This window comes from Saimiri boliviensis, chromosome 8 (assembly GCF_048565385.1).
Source record: "Saimiri boliviensis isolate mSaiBol1 chromosome 8, mSaiBol1.pri, whole genome shotgun sequence".
Classification (NCBI taxonomy): Eukaryota; Metazoa; Chordata; class Mammalia; order Primates; family Cebidae; genus Saimiri; species Saimiri boliviensis.
In genome coordinates, this window is record NC_133456.1 from 29,668,734 (window position 1) to 29,687,182 (window position 18,449).

At 39.6% G+C, this 18,449-nt stretch overlaps 1 protein-coding gene across 3 annotated transcripts in view; it reads right to left on the minus strand.

The window, feature by feature from the left end:
- Positions 1–503: 503 nt before the first annotated feature.
- The window catches only part of CD86 (CD86 molecule), a 67,337-nt gene continuing 49,391 nt past the window's right edge, over positions 504–18,449 (minus strand). For all 3 annotated transcript variants that reach the window (XM_003941646.3, XM_074404254.1, XM_003941647.3), the window contains exons 4-7: positions 18,053–18,355; positions 14,835–14,984; positions 6,277–6,322; positions 504–4,946 (exon numbers count right to left, since the gene is read on the minus strand). In XM_003941646.3, coding sequence (XP_003941695.1) covers positions 4,850–4,946; positions 6,277–6,322; positions 14,835–14,984; positions 18,053–18,355 — 596 coding nt within the window. In that variant the 3' untranslated portion in view covers positions 504–4,849. The remainder of the gene's footprint in view (positions 4,947–6,276; positions 6,323–14,834; positions 14,985–18,052; positions 18,356–18,449) is intronic.

The following is an 18,449-nucleotide window of genomic DNA, read 5'->3' on the forward strand; positions in this document are numbered from 1 at the left end:
GCTCCTGTGGCCTTGGGCAGCTCTGCCCCTGTGGCTTTGCAGGGTACAGCACCCCTTTTGGCTTCCTTCACAGGTTGGCATTGAGTATCTGTGACTTTTCCAGGTACATGGTTCAAGTTGTCAGTGGACCTACAATTCTGGGGTCTGGAGAATGGTGGCCCTCTTCTCATACATAGCTCCAGTTGGCAGTGCCCCAGTGAGGACTGTGTGTGGGGGCTCCAACCCCACATTTCCCTTCTGCACTGCCCTTTCAGAGGTTCTTCATGAGGGCTCTGCCCCTGCAGCAAACTTCTGCCTGCACATCCAGGTGTTCCCATACAGCCTCTGAAATCTATGGGAGGTTCCCAAAACTCAGTTCTTGACTTCTGTGCATCTGCATGCTCACCAAGTGGAAGCTGCCAAAGCTTGCGGCTTGCACCCTTTGAAGCCATGGCCTGAACCATACGTTGGCCTCTTTTAGCCATGGCTGTGATGCAGGGCACCAAGTCCCAAAAGTGCACAAAGCAGCCTGGCCCAGAAAGCCATTTTTCCCTCCTAGGGCCTCTGGGCCTGTGATGAGAGGAGCCTCTGTGAAGGCCTCGGACATATCCTGGAGACATTTTCCCATTGTCTTGGCAATTACATTTGCCTCCTTGTTACTTATGCAAATTTCTGCAGCTGGCTTAAATTTCTCCTCAGAAAATGTTGTTGTTGTTTTTTTTTAATCAAGCCGTCATGCTGCAAATTTTCCAAATTTTCATGCTTTGCTTCCCTTTTAAACATAAGTTCCAATTCCAAATCATATTTTTGTGAATACACAAAATTAATGCTTTTAACAGCACCAAAGTGACATCTTGAATGCTTTGTTGCTTAGAAATTTATTCCACCAGGGGGGCCGGGCGTGGTGGCTCACGCCTGTAATCCCAGCACTTTGGGAGGCCGAGGTGGGTGGATCACGAGGTCAAGAGATTGAGACCATCCTGGTCAACATGGTGAAACCCTGTCTCTACTAAAGATACAAAAAATTAGCTGGGCATGGTGGTGCGTGCCTCTAATCCCAGGTACTCAGGAGGCTGAGGCAGGAGAATTGCTTGAACCCAGGAGGCAGAAGTTGCGGTGAGCCGAGATCACGCCATTGCACTCTAGCCTGGGTAACAAGCGCGAAACTCCGTCTCAAAAAAAAAAATAATATAAAAATAAAATTATTCCACCAGGTACCCTAAATCATGTCTCTCAAGTTCAAAGTTCCACAAATCTCTAGGGCCGGGGCAAAATGCCACCAGTCTCTTTGCTAAAACATAACAAGAGTCACCTTTATTCCAGTTCCAAACAAGTTCCTCTTCTCTGCCTGAAACCACCTCAGCCTGTATTTCATTGTCCATATCACTATCAGCATTTTGGTCAAAGCCATTCAACGAGTCTCTAGGAAATTCCAAACTTTCCCACATCTTCCTGTCTTCTGAGCTTTCCAAACTGTTCCAACCTCTGCCTGTTGCCGAGTACCAAAGTTGCTTCCACATTTTTGAGTATCTTTACAGCAGCACCCCATTACTCAGTACCAATTTACTGTATTAGTTTCTTCTTATGCTGCTAATAAAGACATACCCAAGACTATTTATAAAGGAAGTAAAGGGTAATTTATAAAAGAAGGAGGTTTAACTGACTCACAATTTAGCAGAGCTGTGGAGGTCTCAGGAAACATGGCAGAAGGGGAAGCGAACACATTCTTTTTCACATGATGGTAGGAAGGAGAAGTGCCAAGCAAAAGGGGTAAAAGCCCCTTATAAAACCATCACATCTCATGAAAACTCACCATCCTGAGAACAGCATGAGGTTAACCACTCCCATAATTCAATTACCTCCCACTGGGTTCCTCCCAGGACATATGGGGATTGTGGAAACTACAATTCAAGATGAGATTTGGGTGAGAACATAGCCAAGCCATATCAGCTAACAAATATAAGGACATCGGCTAAATGACACTAGCTTCAGAATAGCAAAGGAAGGAAGGGGCACTGCAAAAGACTAAGTAGTGGGGCTGAAGGAAAGGAGTTGGGAGCAATAAACAACTTACTTCCTTTTGACCCAAATCTCATTTTCACTTTTCTTATGTATCTTTTTATCTATTAGCACCTGGCCATATAAGATTGGAATGACTTGTGGAAATCTTAGTGATGGGTCCACTAGAGTCACCAGTGGAGTGGGGCTGAGAGAGTGCAGTGCACTTGAACTGCAACCAACTCAAATTCTGTCTCTTCTGTAGTCAGAAAGGCTAGCAAATAAAAGGGTGAAGGGGATGATGCTTTGCAAAATTCTCCCCAGCTCTGCCACTTACAAAGTTAACAATGTTGGATAAATTACTCTGACTCATCTTTGTGCTTAGATTTTTCTCATCAGCATAATGGGCATAATATTCCATTACCTACAACACAAGGTTAATGTGATAATATAATGAATTTAAAGGTTTAGATGAGCAACTGGTACATGGTAAACGTGAAATAATGTTAGCTAGTACTATTCTGCCTAATGATCTCTTTAGACTTTTTTTTTCTTTTCCCTGGTCTTAGAATACAGCAGTTCAGAGAATTTAATATACAAAGGAGGGATGTTCTTACCAAAGGGCATGTTAATAAGTCATTCAACCTTTAAACAGATATGTTTTGAGAGAACAAAAAGGAATTCTGGAAATAATACATGATAACAGAAATAAAAATACAGCAGAAGTTAGATAAAGCTGAGGAAATCTTTAAGAAATAGAACAAAAGACAAGAAGATGAACAACAGGATAGACAACTATCTTAAGTACTTGGGATTCATCGGTAAGAAATTAAACACATTCCTGCCTTCACAGACTCTAGGTCATTTTCTTTTGTCCAGAGTTTTCCTGGATTTTCTGAAATGCTGTATATATATACATATATGCATTTTTTTATATTCACAATGTTTTCAAGGAATATTTTTACGAAAAGCTTTTAATACACATATTTAAAAATTTTTAAATTACACAGCACAGGTTACAAATTCAAAAGTAAACTTCCCTTCCTATTCAAGATTTCTTAGTCGTCCTTAAAAACAACCATTCTTACTCGATTTTTTATGACTCGTTACTGGATAAACATATAGAAATATACAAACCTCTTTTCTCAAATAGTGGCAGGGGAAAAAGAAGAGGAGAAGATACAGGATGCGTCAGAGGCTTCTAGCTATAGACACGTCAAGAGAAAGGAAGTACATTCAGAGGACAGAGCAGGGAACATCAGACCACAAGGATTGAGTAGTACTCTTGAAGCCAAAGTAGAAAATTCAGACTTTTAAATGAATGTAATAAGCATTTATTAAAAATGGTGCTGCACAAAACATGTTAGAAACCGGCCAGGTGCTAGGAATCTAATGAAGGCTGGGGCATGGTACACACATGGGAATACTACATGGACAAGCTTATCTAGCATCGCAGTCTATAACCCTTAGGGGTTGTTCAAGTAAAATAAAGGAACTATTTTTGTGGCTTGGGCCCCCCAGAGTTCTCTTTAGGTTTGGACAGAGACTGCTCCATCCCTTACTGATCCTACTTTTGAGCCAGGTTTCCAAAGTCATTTCTCCCAGTATATCCATCTCTGTACACAGTTTCCTCTGGTTGCCTTCAGCAAAAACAAACATCCAACTCAAATTTGCTAATCTGGGCCAGCCCAGATTCCTGTAGGACATCTGTAGGTTAAGGAAGCCCCTACGTGATCTGCATCTTGGTCTTCCTAATTCCAATGCAGCTTTTTCTCTCTCAGCCAGGAGTGGAGAGCCCTAAGCCTCCTTCCACTCATCCCATTATCAAGACAATGGCTCTCCCTCCTCATCTCTGCTTCCAGGAAGATGACATCCCAATAACTTGGCTATCACCAAAACCTCTCCCTGACCACCAGGGAAACTGCTGTCTGTCTTAAGTCCATTTGGACAGACTGTACATCTGTTGCTTGTTTCAAGATTTGTTGGTGGGCTGGACAGACCAGACATTTCATGCATTTCGTTGGATTAAGATTTCTCTTTTTTTCTCTTTTGAATCTTGTGATCTCTGTTGTTTCTTTCACAGCTTCCCCAGGCCATCTCACAAGATCCAGCACTTTCCTGTTTATTTAGTGCTCTCCACTAGGGCTTGTTGGGCAAGGCAAGCTTCCTCAATATTAGCTCTGGCTCCAGGTTCTATCTCTGCCTTTCCTAATTTCCCCAAATTTAGGTTGGTCTCCTCATTGTTGCCTGTACCCTAGGCCACCATTTTCCTTACTGACCCTGACAGAGGGACAAGCACTCCTTAGCAGGGATAGACTTTTCTCTAGAGCATAGTAATCACATTATTACAGTACATGGATCTTTATGTTTCAAAGTATTAGCACTGTGAGGTCATAAATACCTAACTCCCACCCAGACTGAGGAGGTAGTTGTTCAGTCACAGGTATACAAGATTCAGTGAGGCACCAGCTTAGAATTTGGGGCAGATAAAATGCAGTTTTCCAGAAGTTGAGAGTTCTATTTTTAAAAAACCACAATCTATGAAATTAAGAGAAGAATCTGATCTGGAGGATGTGTTGGTCCTAAATTTTATTTCCAGGCCATGAATCATTAAGCTGGGCTTGGCTTGTAAGAGTGCTCCGTAGTGAAAAGAAGCAATGAGAGAATTAATGTCTGCTTTTGGCATACGGAGAACAGCTGGAGTTATAGGGAAGCTATTCCACTTAGAGGGAGTCCGGGGGGTTATGACCCTGTCCCCTAATCATTAATGGTAATGTCTTCTTGCTTTCCAGAAGAAATGAGAAATGTTGCCCAGAAACTTGCAAATGAAATTGTTTAACAAATGAAAAATCTTATTGTCTTTACTCTTTAATTAAAAATATGTATCACTTTCGTCGCATGAAGGTGTCTTGGAACTTTTAAAAGCATGCTGGGCTTCATCGGATCTTTCGGGTTCATGGATTTTTACGCTGGAAAAATAGAAGAAAAGATTGGATGAGATTTCACAGTTGAGCTACTTTCTTTTTCTAGATTTCAATGACAGGGCAGAATAGAGTGGCCATTGGAACAGCAATGAGGAAAAACAAACTATTGAAGAGAAAGGTGGAGAAGGCAAGAGAAAAGAAACATGCACTACACTGTCGTCTATGCTCCAACAACTATCCTTTATTTCTGCCTGGCCCTGCCCATTCCTTCTGCTGATTCTCTGCTGCCTGCCCTCTGCAGGCTCTTCAAGACCATTTTTGAAATTGAGTCTGACAGGGTAAGGCAGGATTTCAACACCCTTTCTCATTGTCCAAGTGTGCCTGAAATTATTAGTCATGTTGCTAGAATCACAGTGGCTGGCATATCAGGGTAAGTACTGGACACTCTTGGTGGTGTCTGCACCCTGGGAGTTATGACCCTGTCTCTGCAACCAGGCTTGTGATTTGTTGCTTTGATCCTATGGCTATGCAGTCAGAGCCTTGATATTCTTGGGAGTTTAATTTCTTAGAAGGGATAGAGGTACAGACTATCTGATAGCTTCATGTTGTGAAAGGACTGATCGCTATGAACCTTTATGTGTTCTTCATGCATCACTCATTCTTTCAACAAGCATTTATTGAGCACCTGCTATATGCCAGGCACCATGCTAGGTGCTAGCAGCACAATGATGAGCTTAACTGGTATGGTCTCTGCCCTCCATAGAATGTAGTTTAGTCTAGTTTATAGAGTTTAATAAGATAATTACACAAACATGTAAGCATAATATGGTGTTATTAAGAAAAAGGCCAGGGATCCACCTGACACCGTAACAAGTGAACATTTTCTAGTTTGGGATAGGGTTTTTAAAAAACTTCTGCTTGAGGCAAGATCTGAAGAATGAAGTAAGCAAGTATCAGAAGAACACTCTAAACAGAGCTATAGCAGATACTAAGATGCTGAGGCTGAAGCAAACATGTTGTCGCTCCCCACATCTTCATTTATTCATTCCACACATGTAGGATGCATACTAGTCTAGGTACTGGGACTACCATGGCAGATAAGATGCATTCCATGTTCACAACCTCAGAACTCTTTTGTATTGACTATTACTTGACCATGACAGAGCTTGTCATGCTTTCTGGGTATCATGCATTGGATACCCTGTCATCCATTAACAGGTTATTTTCTTCTAAGTATTAACTAGTCTTATTTTTCTCTCCCTCTCCACTACTTCAGGTTTGCTGAGGTCTCAATACGCCTTAGGCATAAACCTATTCAAGTCACAGACACCCTGGGGATTATGCCTCTCATCAATGTCAAAGGGTCAGGATTTACCTTTTCTGGGTCTGTTCACTCTCTCCCCTCTCCATGTTGATGGGTTCTGAAAGACACCAAGAACAACCTTCAAAAATGTATTCCCCATAGATACCAAAAGAAGGAAAGTTTGAAAAGGCTTCAAAGTTCTGGGACTCAGGGAGAAATTGTTGTGACTTTTATTTATTATTATTTCAACAAGCATTTATTGAGCACTTGCTACATGCCAGACTTTATATATGGAAGAGATAGTCATTTAAATGATGTAACTTCAGGAGAATTGAGAAGAAGTTCCTTGCATTCAAAAAGTGTATGCCTTCCCTTGCTCACTGTGCCTTAAATTCTTACACTGGAAATAGATTTTTCACTTATAGCTCTATCCTGGCTAACCAAAATTACCACTGGGAAGGGTAATACATTTCGTTTTAGCAATCATTTTGTTGTTGGAAGAATTTCTAAAACTTTACTGAAAGCAAGATTTAGAAGGAGGAGGAAAAGAAGTCTTGAAGACGTTGATGCCTAAAGGGATTAGCCAGATAATGCTAAGAATGTTACACAACATTGCAGGGACAAGCCCAAGCGGGAAACTTCTAGCCAGCTAGACCTCACAAAGCCTGAGTTCCTGTTGATAAGGACTTGCTACTGACACAACTTGGGATGTAAATTTCTCTAGGCTGTCTGTTGTGATGCTGCTATTTTCCCACTTAAAGCCCAGCAAGTTGCTAACCTGGGTGTCCACGGAGGTATTTACAGACCACAAAAATCCTCTCAGCAATACCTCTGATGGTTTTGTGATTCTGTCTTTACTAAATAGTCTTCGTGAACACTCACTGTTGTTGGAAGTTCTCGTGTGTGTGTGTGTGTGTGTGTGTGTGTGTGTGTGTGTGTGTGTGTGTGTATTTAAAAACAATCAGCTTTTATGAGGCTGCAAAGTTGTAAGAACGATATAATGGACTTAGAATCCTCGGGGGAGAAGAGTGAGAAGGGGGTGAAAGATAAAAGATTACACATTGGGTACAGTGGACACTGCTTGGGTGATAGGTACAAAAAAAAATCTCAGAAATCACCACTAAAGAACTTATCCAGGTAACCAAAAACCAAAACCATCTGTTCCCCAAAAACTATGGAAATAAAATAAAACTAAAAGATAAAACAATCACCTTTATGGAGGCATAATTAATAAACACTAAAACCCAATTATTTTCAGTATAGAGTTTGGTGATTTTAATGAATATATACAGTCATGTAACCACCACCACAATCAAGATAGAGAACATTTCTATAAGCCAAAATACTCCTACCCCTTTTCAGCTGATTCTTTTCCCCCATCCCATGGATAGCCATGAATCTACTTATAATAGTTTTGCTTTTTCTCAAATTTCATATAAATGAAATTATATAATGTGTATTCTTCTCGTGCCTGGACTGTTTCACTTAATATAATGCTTTTGAAATGTATCTATGTTCTTGTGTATTACCAGTAGTCCACTCCTTTCTACAGCTTTTCAGTATTTCGTTGCACAAATATAACACCATTTATTTATCCATTCACAAACTGATGACAATTTAGGATGCCAGGGTTGGTATTATGAAGAAAGCTGCTATGAACACTTGTGTATGAGTCTTTATATACTTTTAAAAAATTTTTAATTTCTGTTGGGTAAATGTCTAGCATTTCTGGGCTGTATAGTAGTACATGAGAGTTTTAGTTGCTTCATTTCCTCTCCAGCACTTGATGTTTACCAGATCTTTTAATTTTAGGCATTCTAGAGGGTGTGCAGTGGTATCTCATTATAGTCTTAATTTGTACTTCCCTGATGACTAATGATGCTGTAACTGTGCTCATTGGCCATTTGCATATGGCCTTCTGCTAACTATCTTTTCAAGTCTCTTGCTTCCTGTCTTTTATTAAATGGATCGTCTTCTTACTAATGAGTAGCAATATGTAATTATATATTCTGGATACAAGTCGTTTATGAAATATACATTTCGCAAACATTTTCTCCCTGTCTGTGGCTTGACTTTTCCTTTTTTAAAAAAAGTCAAAGAACAAAAGTTTTCAATATTGATGTCCATTTTATCTTTCTATGTTATGTTTTTTTGCCTTCTGTGTCTTATCTAAGATTTGCCTAATCTAAGGTCACAAAGATTTTCTCCAATGTTTTCTTTCAGAAGTCTTTTCATTTTAGTTCCTAATATGTAAGTTACTGTGTGTGTGTCTACGTTCATACTTTTTCCATGTGGATGTCTAATTGTCCCAACACTATTTGTCAAAAAGACTATCCTTTCTGCATGGAATCACCTTGGCATCTTTGTCAAAATCAGTTAACAGTGGGAATCTATTTTTTCACTCTGTTTTGTTCCATTGATTGATATGTCTTTCCTTTTACCAATATCACAGTGTCTTAATTACTATAACTATATAGTAAGTATTGGAATTAGGTAGGTTAAGTCCACCTTTGTTCATATTTTTCAGAATTGTTTTGGCAATTCTAGGTTCTTTGCACTTCCATATAACTTTTAGAGTAAGATTTTTAATGTCCACTAAAGAGCTTACCAGGATTTTGATTGTGATTACATTTATTCCATAGATCGACTTGGAGAGAATTGATATCTTAACAACATCTAGTCTTCTGATTCATAAACATGGCCTATGTCTCCATTTATTTTGGTTTACGTTAATTTCTTCAGTAATAATATTGTATAGTTTGCAGTATATATGTCCTATACTTGTTTTGTTAAATTTATTTCCAAGTTTTTAATGCTATTTGATGTTATTATAAATGCTATTAATTTTTTCAGTGTACAATGGCTTGTTGTTAGTACATAAAAATTATTGATTTTGTGTATTGACCTTGTATCCTGTGCCTTTGTTATACCCACTTATCAATTTTAATAGCTTTTTGATAGATTCCTCAGGATTTTCTATAAGCATTATCATTATCTGTAAAAAAAAGACAGTTTACTTCCTTTCCAAACTGTATGCCATTTCTTTCTTTTTCTAACCTGTTTCTCTGGCTATGAACTCCAGTAAAATGTTAAACAAAAGGTAGGGAGAGTGGGCATCTTCCCCTCACTCCCCAACTTAGGGGAAAAGCAATCAGTCCTTTATCATGAAATATTATGTTAACAGAACAGTTTTTGGTAGTCGTTCTTTGTCAGTTTGAGGAAGTTGTCTTGTATTCCTGTTTTTATGAGAGTTTTCTTTCCATTTAAAACTATGAATGGGTATTAATTTTGTCAAAAGCTTTTTCTGTATCCATTGACATGATTGTATTTTTTTTTCTTTTTAGTTTATTTATGTAGTAAAGGTTATTGCCTGGTTTTTGAATGTTGCGCTTGCCTGTGTTTCTTGAATAAACCTCACTTGATCATGATGTATTATACTTTTAACGTATTGCTAGATTTTAGTTGCTAATTTTGTTAAGCATTTCACGAGAGATGTTTGTAGTTTGCTTTTCTTGCAATGTCTTTTCCTAGTTCAGTATCAGGGGTACCCCTGCCTTCAGAGCAGCCTGCACACTGGCTCCAGGCAATAAATTGAAGCAATCATAGAGCTTATATCATTTTTTTTCCTTCACTCGGGGATTACAGTTTTCGGCTGTCTGTCATCTGATTTCTGAAAGCAGTTGTTTCATATATTTTGTCAGCTTTCTAGTTGTTTATGGAAAGAGGGCAATTCCTATAGCAGTTAATCCTTTGTTGGAGGAAGCAGAAGTCTATTTCTTCCATACAATTTTAAAAGAACTTTTATTTATTTGTTTTATTTATTTGTTTATTTACCTTTTAAGATGGAATCTTGCTCTATCACCCAGGCTGAAGTGCAGTGGTATGATCTCGGCTCACTGCAACTTCTGTCTCCCAGGTTCAAGCGATTCTCCTGCCTCAGCCTCCCCAGTAGCTGGGATAACAGGAACCAGCTGCCATGTCCAGCTAATTTTTGTATGTTTAGTAGAGATGGGGTTTCACCATGTTGGCCAGGCTGGTCTTGAACTCCTGACCTAAGGTGATCCGCCCGCCTTGGCCTCCAAAAGTGCTGGGATTACAGGTGTGAGGCACCACTTCCAGGGTAAAAGAGCTTTTAATTGTTAGAAAAGTCTCTCTTGATTCCTTATACCCTCTCATAACCTTTATTAATTGAGATGCCCTTCAGAGTCATACCATTAAGCTCAATCTTTGCATCCTGTGGCTTCTCTTCAGATATTCGCATCTCTGTCCTTTCCAGGCCTTCTTTCAGATAAAGCATCCTCAGTTACTTGAGCTATTTCTTTGACTGAGCTCCCAGATGTTTTAAAAATCTGGTTATGTTCTACTTTTGTAAAGGTTCTTCTTAAAAATAATGGTGCATATAAGGACATGAATAGACAATTCTCAAAAGAAAATATACAAATGGCCAACAAACATGAAAAAAAGTTCAATATCACTAACTATCAGGGAACTGCAAATTAAAACCATAATGAGATACCACATTATTCCTGCATGAATGGTCATTATTAAAAAATCAAAAAATAATAGATGTTGGTATGGATGTGGTGAAAAGGGAACATGTTTCACTGCCAGTGGGAATGTAAACTAGTATAACCACTATGGAAAACAGCATAGCGATTCCTTAGAGAACTAAAAGTAGAACTCTACTATTTGATTCAGCAATCCTACTACTGGGTATCTACCCAAAGGAAAAGAAGTCATTACATGAAAAAGACACAGTCACATGCATGTTTATAGCAGCACAATTCACAATTCCAAAAATACGGAACCAACCTAAATATCCATCAACCAATGAGTGAATAAATAAAATGAGGTATATATACTTCAAGGAATATTACTCAGCCATAAAAAGAAACAAAATAATGGCATTTGCAGCAACTTGGATGGAATCAGGGACCTTTATTGTAAGTGAAGTAACTCAAAAATGGAAAAGCAAATGTATGTTTTCACTTATAAGTGAGAGCTAAGCTATGAGGATGCAAAGATATAAGAGTAATATAATTGACTTGGGGGACTCAGGGAAAAGAGTGGGAGAGGGTGAGGGATAAAAGACTACACATGGGTGATGAGTGACACCAACATCTCAGAAATCACCACTAAATAATTTATCCATGTAACCAAAAACCACCTAGTTTAGTTCAATAGTTCCCAAAACTACTGAAATAAAATTTTTGAAAAAGAATCTTATTATAAATGTAAAAAAATGGTACTTATAGTTGAATACAGTATTTCAGATGTCTTCAGACTAACACACAATAAATTATCCTTTTATACCCATGACAAAGTAGTCACCATATTTTTAAAAAGCCTCTATCAAAAAAATGAAAGCAGACAATTAAAAGGTAGACTCTAAACTTTTAAATTTAATTAGAAATTTCACATTTTTAAGGGGAAATGTGATGATATCACTAACCTTCAGTTTTTAAGCCTGTGAAGATTTCTGTTTAAATGTTGGTTAAAAATGGATCATGAAGTCAAGAGATTGAGACCATCCTGGCCAACATGATGAAATCCCGTCTTTACTAAAAATACATAAATTAGCTGAGTGTGGTGGTATGTGCCTATAGTCCTAGCTACTTGGGAGGTTGAGGCAGGAGAATCACTTGAACCTGGGACACGGAGGCTGCAGTGAACCAAGATTGCACCACTACACTCTAGCCTTGTGACAGAGTGACATTCTGTCTCAAAAATAAATAAATAAATAAATAATAAATAAATAATTTGTTTTGAAAAAGACACTTTACCTTTAAGAAATCATTCCTGAAAGAGCTAAGACGCCTAGGTTTTTTCTAGGGAGGCAAGTCGTAAAAACCATTGTTGCTAGGGCATTATTATATACAGATCTCAGTCACATAAGACCCAAATGAGGAAGTAAAATTTCAGGAGTTATTTTTGTCTTTCTCCCCACTGGGTAAGCTGATAGGGTGATTTCTGTTTGGGAAAAGACAGTAATTCATAGTTACAAATTCTCATGCCTTATGTGTCCTATTTGACAAAACAAAAAAATAGAAAAGAGATTGGAAACTGACTAGAATAGCTATGGCATTTCCCTTTTGTTCATTTAAACAGCCTAAACTGGGTACGTATGTACGGTTGAAGCATAGAAAACATATAATGAGAAAACACTGGACAGGACTTTTGATGCCAAGTTAGTCTGAGGGCTGTCTCTTCTGAGAAAGGGATTAACACTGGATTAGAAAGAAGCTCCACTTTTGTAGAAACTCCTACCAGTTATCAGTAAGCTGTGTCTCTGTGGAGGAATCTGCTGTTTCCACATCAGTCTTTTGGCAGATTTTGGTTCCTTGTAGTTGCAGAACTGAGATCCTAATTTCTTTAATGGCTGGCTGTCAACTGAGCGCCACTTCCAGCTTCTACAGTCTACCTGCATTCCTTGGCCCATGGCCTCCTCCTTCCATCTGTAAACCTAGGAATGCTGGATTGAGCCTCTCAAGCTTCAGATCTCTCCTCTTTCTTCCAGTTCATTTCTCTATCCCAGCTGGGAAAGATTCTCTGACTCATGTGATTATATTGGGTGCGCCTGAATAATCCAGGCTAATCTCACCATCTCAAGCTTGGTGCCTTAATCACCTATGTGAAGTTCATTTTGCCATGTAAGATAACATATTAAAGGTTCTGGAGTATAGGAGAAGGACATCTTGTGGGGTGCATTATTTTGCCTGTTACATAGCCAATGCCAGGAGTGCCCACAAACCAAGGATAGATATTGCTGAAGTTATAGAATCCAATTTTACAAACATCTCATATCTATAATGGCATAGTTATGCCTAGTGTATTTCCCTCCCTCTAGTGATAGCAAGGTTTCTCTCTTTGATCAAACTCACTGGGATGGATGACTGCCTGAACAAATAACTTTTTCTTATCAATGTTCTTTATTACATTCTTGAGGGTCATACATGTGCTATTCTGTCTTGCCTTCTGCCTCTTACCACTCAGTCCAATCTGACCATCTCATCTGCACCCACACATCTTATTTAACCACCTTCTAGCTTCTCTTATGTGAATACACATATCCTCTTTAATTCCCCTATCTAGTCTCCTGATTTGTTTCTGATTGCCTCATGAGAGAAGAAACATCCTTACTCTTTTTTTCTATCTCTTCGTTTCATTTATAAGCTGATCATTCTAATGTGAAGGAAAATTTAGGAAACAGCTTATTCCCAAGATGTAAGTTGCTTCTTCATATTTGGCTAATTCTAAATGGCAATGAGATTGAAAGAAAGTGAAGCTCAAAACTCTGACCTTGAAAATCAAAACCTGGACAAATGCAATATGTCTTTATATCTGTGGTATGAATTTTATGCTTTTATATCATGAAATCTGTCAGCACACTCCGTACATTGGCAGTTTGAATGGCTCTGCCACATGCTTTGTATTAATTTATTTAAGTTTGATCATTGCTCCCCAATTTCATATTTTTAAAGTACAGCAGGATACATTTAAAGACTGCTAATGTTACCCATCTATCTTCTAGATAGATTTTAAAATCGGCATACTGAAAAGCAAGACACAGCCAGAGGCAATACTCATCTTGTGCTTTCTACCGTGAGTAAGAAGTTAACCTTAATTATTAGCACCAATCAAACTAATTACTAATTGAGGCAATTACTGAGATAAAGTCCAGTCTTATCTTAGAACCAGCCCAAACTACAAATAAGCATGGCATTATTATAAAGTTAGGGGAGACTTTGTTCCCATTAAACATTTTTATAACAGAATTCAGTGGGGAAGGTGTTTATAATAACGAAACTATTGGACCAGCTCAAGTGTCCAAAAATAAATAAAGGTGTATCCACATAATGGAATATCTTGCAGCCATTTAAAATGATGCTGTAGAATGATATGTATGACAATGAAAATTGTCTTGCCACATTTAGTATAACAAAGTTAGAACACAGTACATATATTATCCAAATTGTGAAAAATAGCCCTTATGATAATCCTAATTATGGAAAACAATATAGATTTGTACATAGAAAAATCTTAAAGATAGGCACTACAAATGTTTGTGTAATCATTTTTTCTTACTAGTAAAATATCAACGATTTTATTTTGGTATATTTGATAATGGATATGTATTACTTGGAAATTAGTAAAAGTTAATATTGTTTGTTACAGGTCAATGGACAATAATCCATCTAACTTATTTCATAGGAAACCTAGATTTTTTAGTGATGAGAAGCTGATCCTTGTGGACATTTAGGAGATACCACTGCGGGAACACCACTAGGTCCACAATCTTTAACATTTAGGTGTGGCCTCACCATTTTGCTTTATGTATATGTCACAATAGCCTCATGAAGTGAGGTAGATAAAGCAAGTAATAATCAGTTCTTCCTGGAAACCAGAAGTATATTGGTAAACCTGAGGTTAGAATGTTGCCTTTCTTTGAAGTCCAAGAGCAACATTATCAGCTGCTGCTACTCTGCATGGGCTCAAAACTCTGAGGAAAAGCCTTTTCTTCCAACATTGACTTTTTGCCAGTCTAGGCTTAGCCAATAAGCTCCAAAAGGCAGCTGACTGGGAAGTAGCTGCAAAGTGGCAGTCTGTGGGGAGGACAAGGACTGACTCACCACATCCATAAGATTTGCGAGGCTGCTTCTTCTTCTTCTTCCGTTTCCATAGATTTAGACAGATTCCCATCATCCCACATATAAATATTGTTAGAAGTACAGCTGCAATCCAAGTGATATGGTCTGGGGGAGGCTGAAGTTCCTCAATCTCTAAAAATGACCACAAATCTTCAGTCAGCCAGAAGAGTCATTTACAAAAGGTTTCTTCTAGCTGCTTTTCTCTTGATTTACTTGCCAGCATCTTCCTGGGACTCTAAGGCCAAAGAAGTCTGAAATCTACAATATGAGGCCATAGAAAGTCCCAGACTCTGGGCCTCAGCAGCAACCTAAGATTCAAGCCCGTGCCTCTAGCCAAATGCCTGGACTGAGCTGCCATGCCTTCCTAGAGGTGGGGATAACACCGACCATGATGGGGAAGAAGAGGGTCAACCTGGCCCATGATGCTGAGGCTCTGTGTGTGCAGTCATCTGTGGCATGCCTGCTACCCCACCCACCTCTGCAGTTAGTCCCCAGACCCTGAAGTTCCTCTTGTGATGATTCTTCTGTCCACTATCATCTCCACACACCTCTCACTTGGACAAATGGAACAGCCTCCACACAGGCCCCTACCTCCAGTTTTTGTTTGCTTGTTTATTTAGTTTTTTTCCCACTGAGGTCACAGCAGGTTTTTTGCTTTTTGTTTTTTGTGGTTTTTTTGCATGGCTTTCAGCATATCTCGTCTACTAAAAAACCTTTGATGTTTCTTCATGCCTTGAGGAATCAGGGTCGGAATCAGGTGCCTGGAGGTCAGGACCTACTTCCTTACATGAGAACTCCTAAGTTTCTGGGGAGTTGGAAAACAGGCTTTATGGAGAAAAACTTAGAACTGAGTCACCCACTTTAAAGACATTTTTGGGAACAGCTCTGGTAGCCAATCCCCAATTTCAGGAAAACTAGGACCAGCTGATCTGTTAGCTTAGCTATGATTTGTGGACACATGCCCTGTTTCTGTGACATTAAGGAGTCATTGACATTGCAGGCCATATTTAATCTCTTTTGAGCCTGTCCCAGTCTATCCCACTTGAGCAAGTTTGGCACTCCCAGTAAAGCAGGTGCGGGGTTATACTTACTAATATGGAGGCTGCTATCTTTTTTTTTTTTTTTTTTTTTTTTTTTTTGAGACAGAGTTTCACTCTTGTTACCCAGGCTGGAGTGCAATGGCGCAATCTCGGCTCACTGCAACCTCCGCCTCCTGGGTTCAAGCAATTCTCCTGCCTCAGCCTCCTGAGTAGCTGGGATTACAGGCACGTGCCACCAAGCCCAGCTAATTTTTTGTATTTTTAGTAGAGACGGGGTTTCACCATGTTGACCAGGATGGTCTCGATCTCTCGACCTTGTGATCCACCCGCCTCGGCCTCCCAAAGTGCTGGGATTACAGGCTTGAGCCACCGCGCCCAGCCGCTGCTACCTTTTAACATGCAAAAAAGTCCCTTGACTCAGGGTCTAACCTATGTCTGATTAAGTGATAGAATGGGAAACCCAGAGAGGCAAGCCCCATCTTCCCGAGGCAGCTAGAGCTGAAACATTTCTGAAGATGGTTGTACCTGTGGAAGTTTTGGCGGAACAGTAGTTGAGAAGCAGCAGGAAGGTGAGCCACAATGAGGTTATAGTGGTGGCAAGTCCCTGTTAATATGTAGACTGTAGGAGTCATTAACAGAGGGCCCTGGGGGAATGTCACATAAGAAGGCACTAAACTTCAGGCATAGCTTGGAGAGGCTTCTATCTGGGCAAGAAAAGCTACAGGAGAAGCAACTGGGACAGGACAGGTGGTTCCACCATTTACTAGACTCTCAGAGGTTGAAGTGTCTGAGTGGAAGGAAGTCAGTACCAGGAGATGAGATTGGCCCAGTTGTAAAGTTGGTTCATGGGGGACTGGCCCCACAGGCTGTTCATAGATCAAGTTACATCTGAACAAGGCACTGGAAGAGAGGAGGCCAGGGGATGGAGCAAGGAGTTGGATGGATGTTACTAGAAGGAGTAAGCCAGGAGTTATCACTGCAGAAGGGGTCAAGGCAAGAAAAAGGCAGATGTTGGGGGTCACCGTCAGCACAGGCAGTGATGGGACAGGACAGGTGCAGACCACCTTTCTTCTAGGAGGAAATCTTACATTTACAGCTCCTTAAAAGCGGAGTGTCAAATATAGACACATGCCCTCCTGGCGAAGCCACAACTTTAAAATGTCGGGCTCCTATTAGTGGCTGCTGTTTAGTCTCAATCCTTTCCTCCACTGAACTGGTCCCTGAAGCATATGCTGCAAGCATTTCTGCCTCTGAGGCTTTCTTTGACATACCTCCTGCACTTAGGTCAGATACAAGCTGATCCATTGTGGTCCTCTCACCTGCTGAGCCCAGATACTATCTCAAATTTTTTCTGCTAATAATAAAGTTACCACAGTTTTGGGAACCTGTCATCCAGAATGCCCTCCTCTCCTCACCACATTTATTAAACTCAATAGTTTACTTTAGGTGTTACAAGTTGCCCCTTCCCTTAGGAAACCTTCCTTGACCCTCAGGGATCTTGCCTACCTCTGAATGCCCATAAAACTCATTATTGGTTACTTTTAAGTTTAGTCACATATGTGCATGGAATAAAATTTAGATTCAAATTAAACCTTTTAAAAATCCAGTTTTTCATATGTGCACATTACAGAGCTCTGATTCTATTGAAAGATCTTCAAGGGCAGAGGGGATGTCTTATATCTTTTCATTTTCACTCCTGCAACCAATAATGTCCCAAATGGTTCTATACTCACAATAAGTACCATTTGCATATATGTATGGATGGATGGTGTGTGTGTGTGTGTGTGTGTGTGTGTGTGTGTGTGCACGTGCACGCACATGCAAGCCCAGGTATGTGTTTTAATCAAAGAAAGAATTCTAGCCAGAGGAATCCTGCATTTTTTAATCAAAACCTCAGAATCCTCCATCAAAGGTAAGCTAAGAGACTGAGCCAGTTTTAGGGCTAAAAGCCTATTTCTTCAAGTGCAGCATAGGCTCGTAGCCTCTTGGACCCTGCATCACTCAGAGTGAAGCAGGAGCCCTCCATCTGGGTCCTTCCTAACAGCATCATAAAATGGCCCAATTGGAGGTTTCCTAGAAAGTCAGGGACGTCAGATGATCTGCCTTAAGCATTTGTGTATCATATCTGCTGAAAGAAATAGTCTTGGAAAGCAGCTTTACCTATAGAGAAAGGTGAGGATAAAAGCCATTTCTTCTCAGTTTGCAGAACACAGAAGACGGTCATATTGCTTGTGACATCAGGGAATGAAACAGACAGGCTGATGGAAACATCATACAGTTCTGTGACATTATCTTGAGACTTCTGCATAACACCATCATACTCGGTAGTTGAATTCTTGGTTATTAGCAAAAAACTCATCTTCACAGGTTCTGGGTAACCATGTATAGATGAACAGGTTAAATTTATGTACAAATTTTCTGTTATATTAGAAATTGGGACTATTTCAGGTTGACTGAAGTTAGCTGAAAGCAAAAGAGAGATTTAAAAAAAATCAGTCTAAGTTTAGATGTATCTAGGAGGGAATAGCAAATAACTGGGTACTCGATCTGGGGCTCA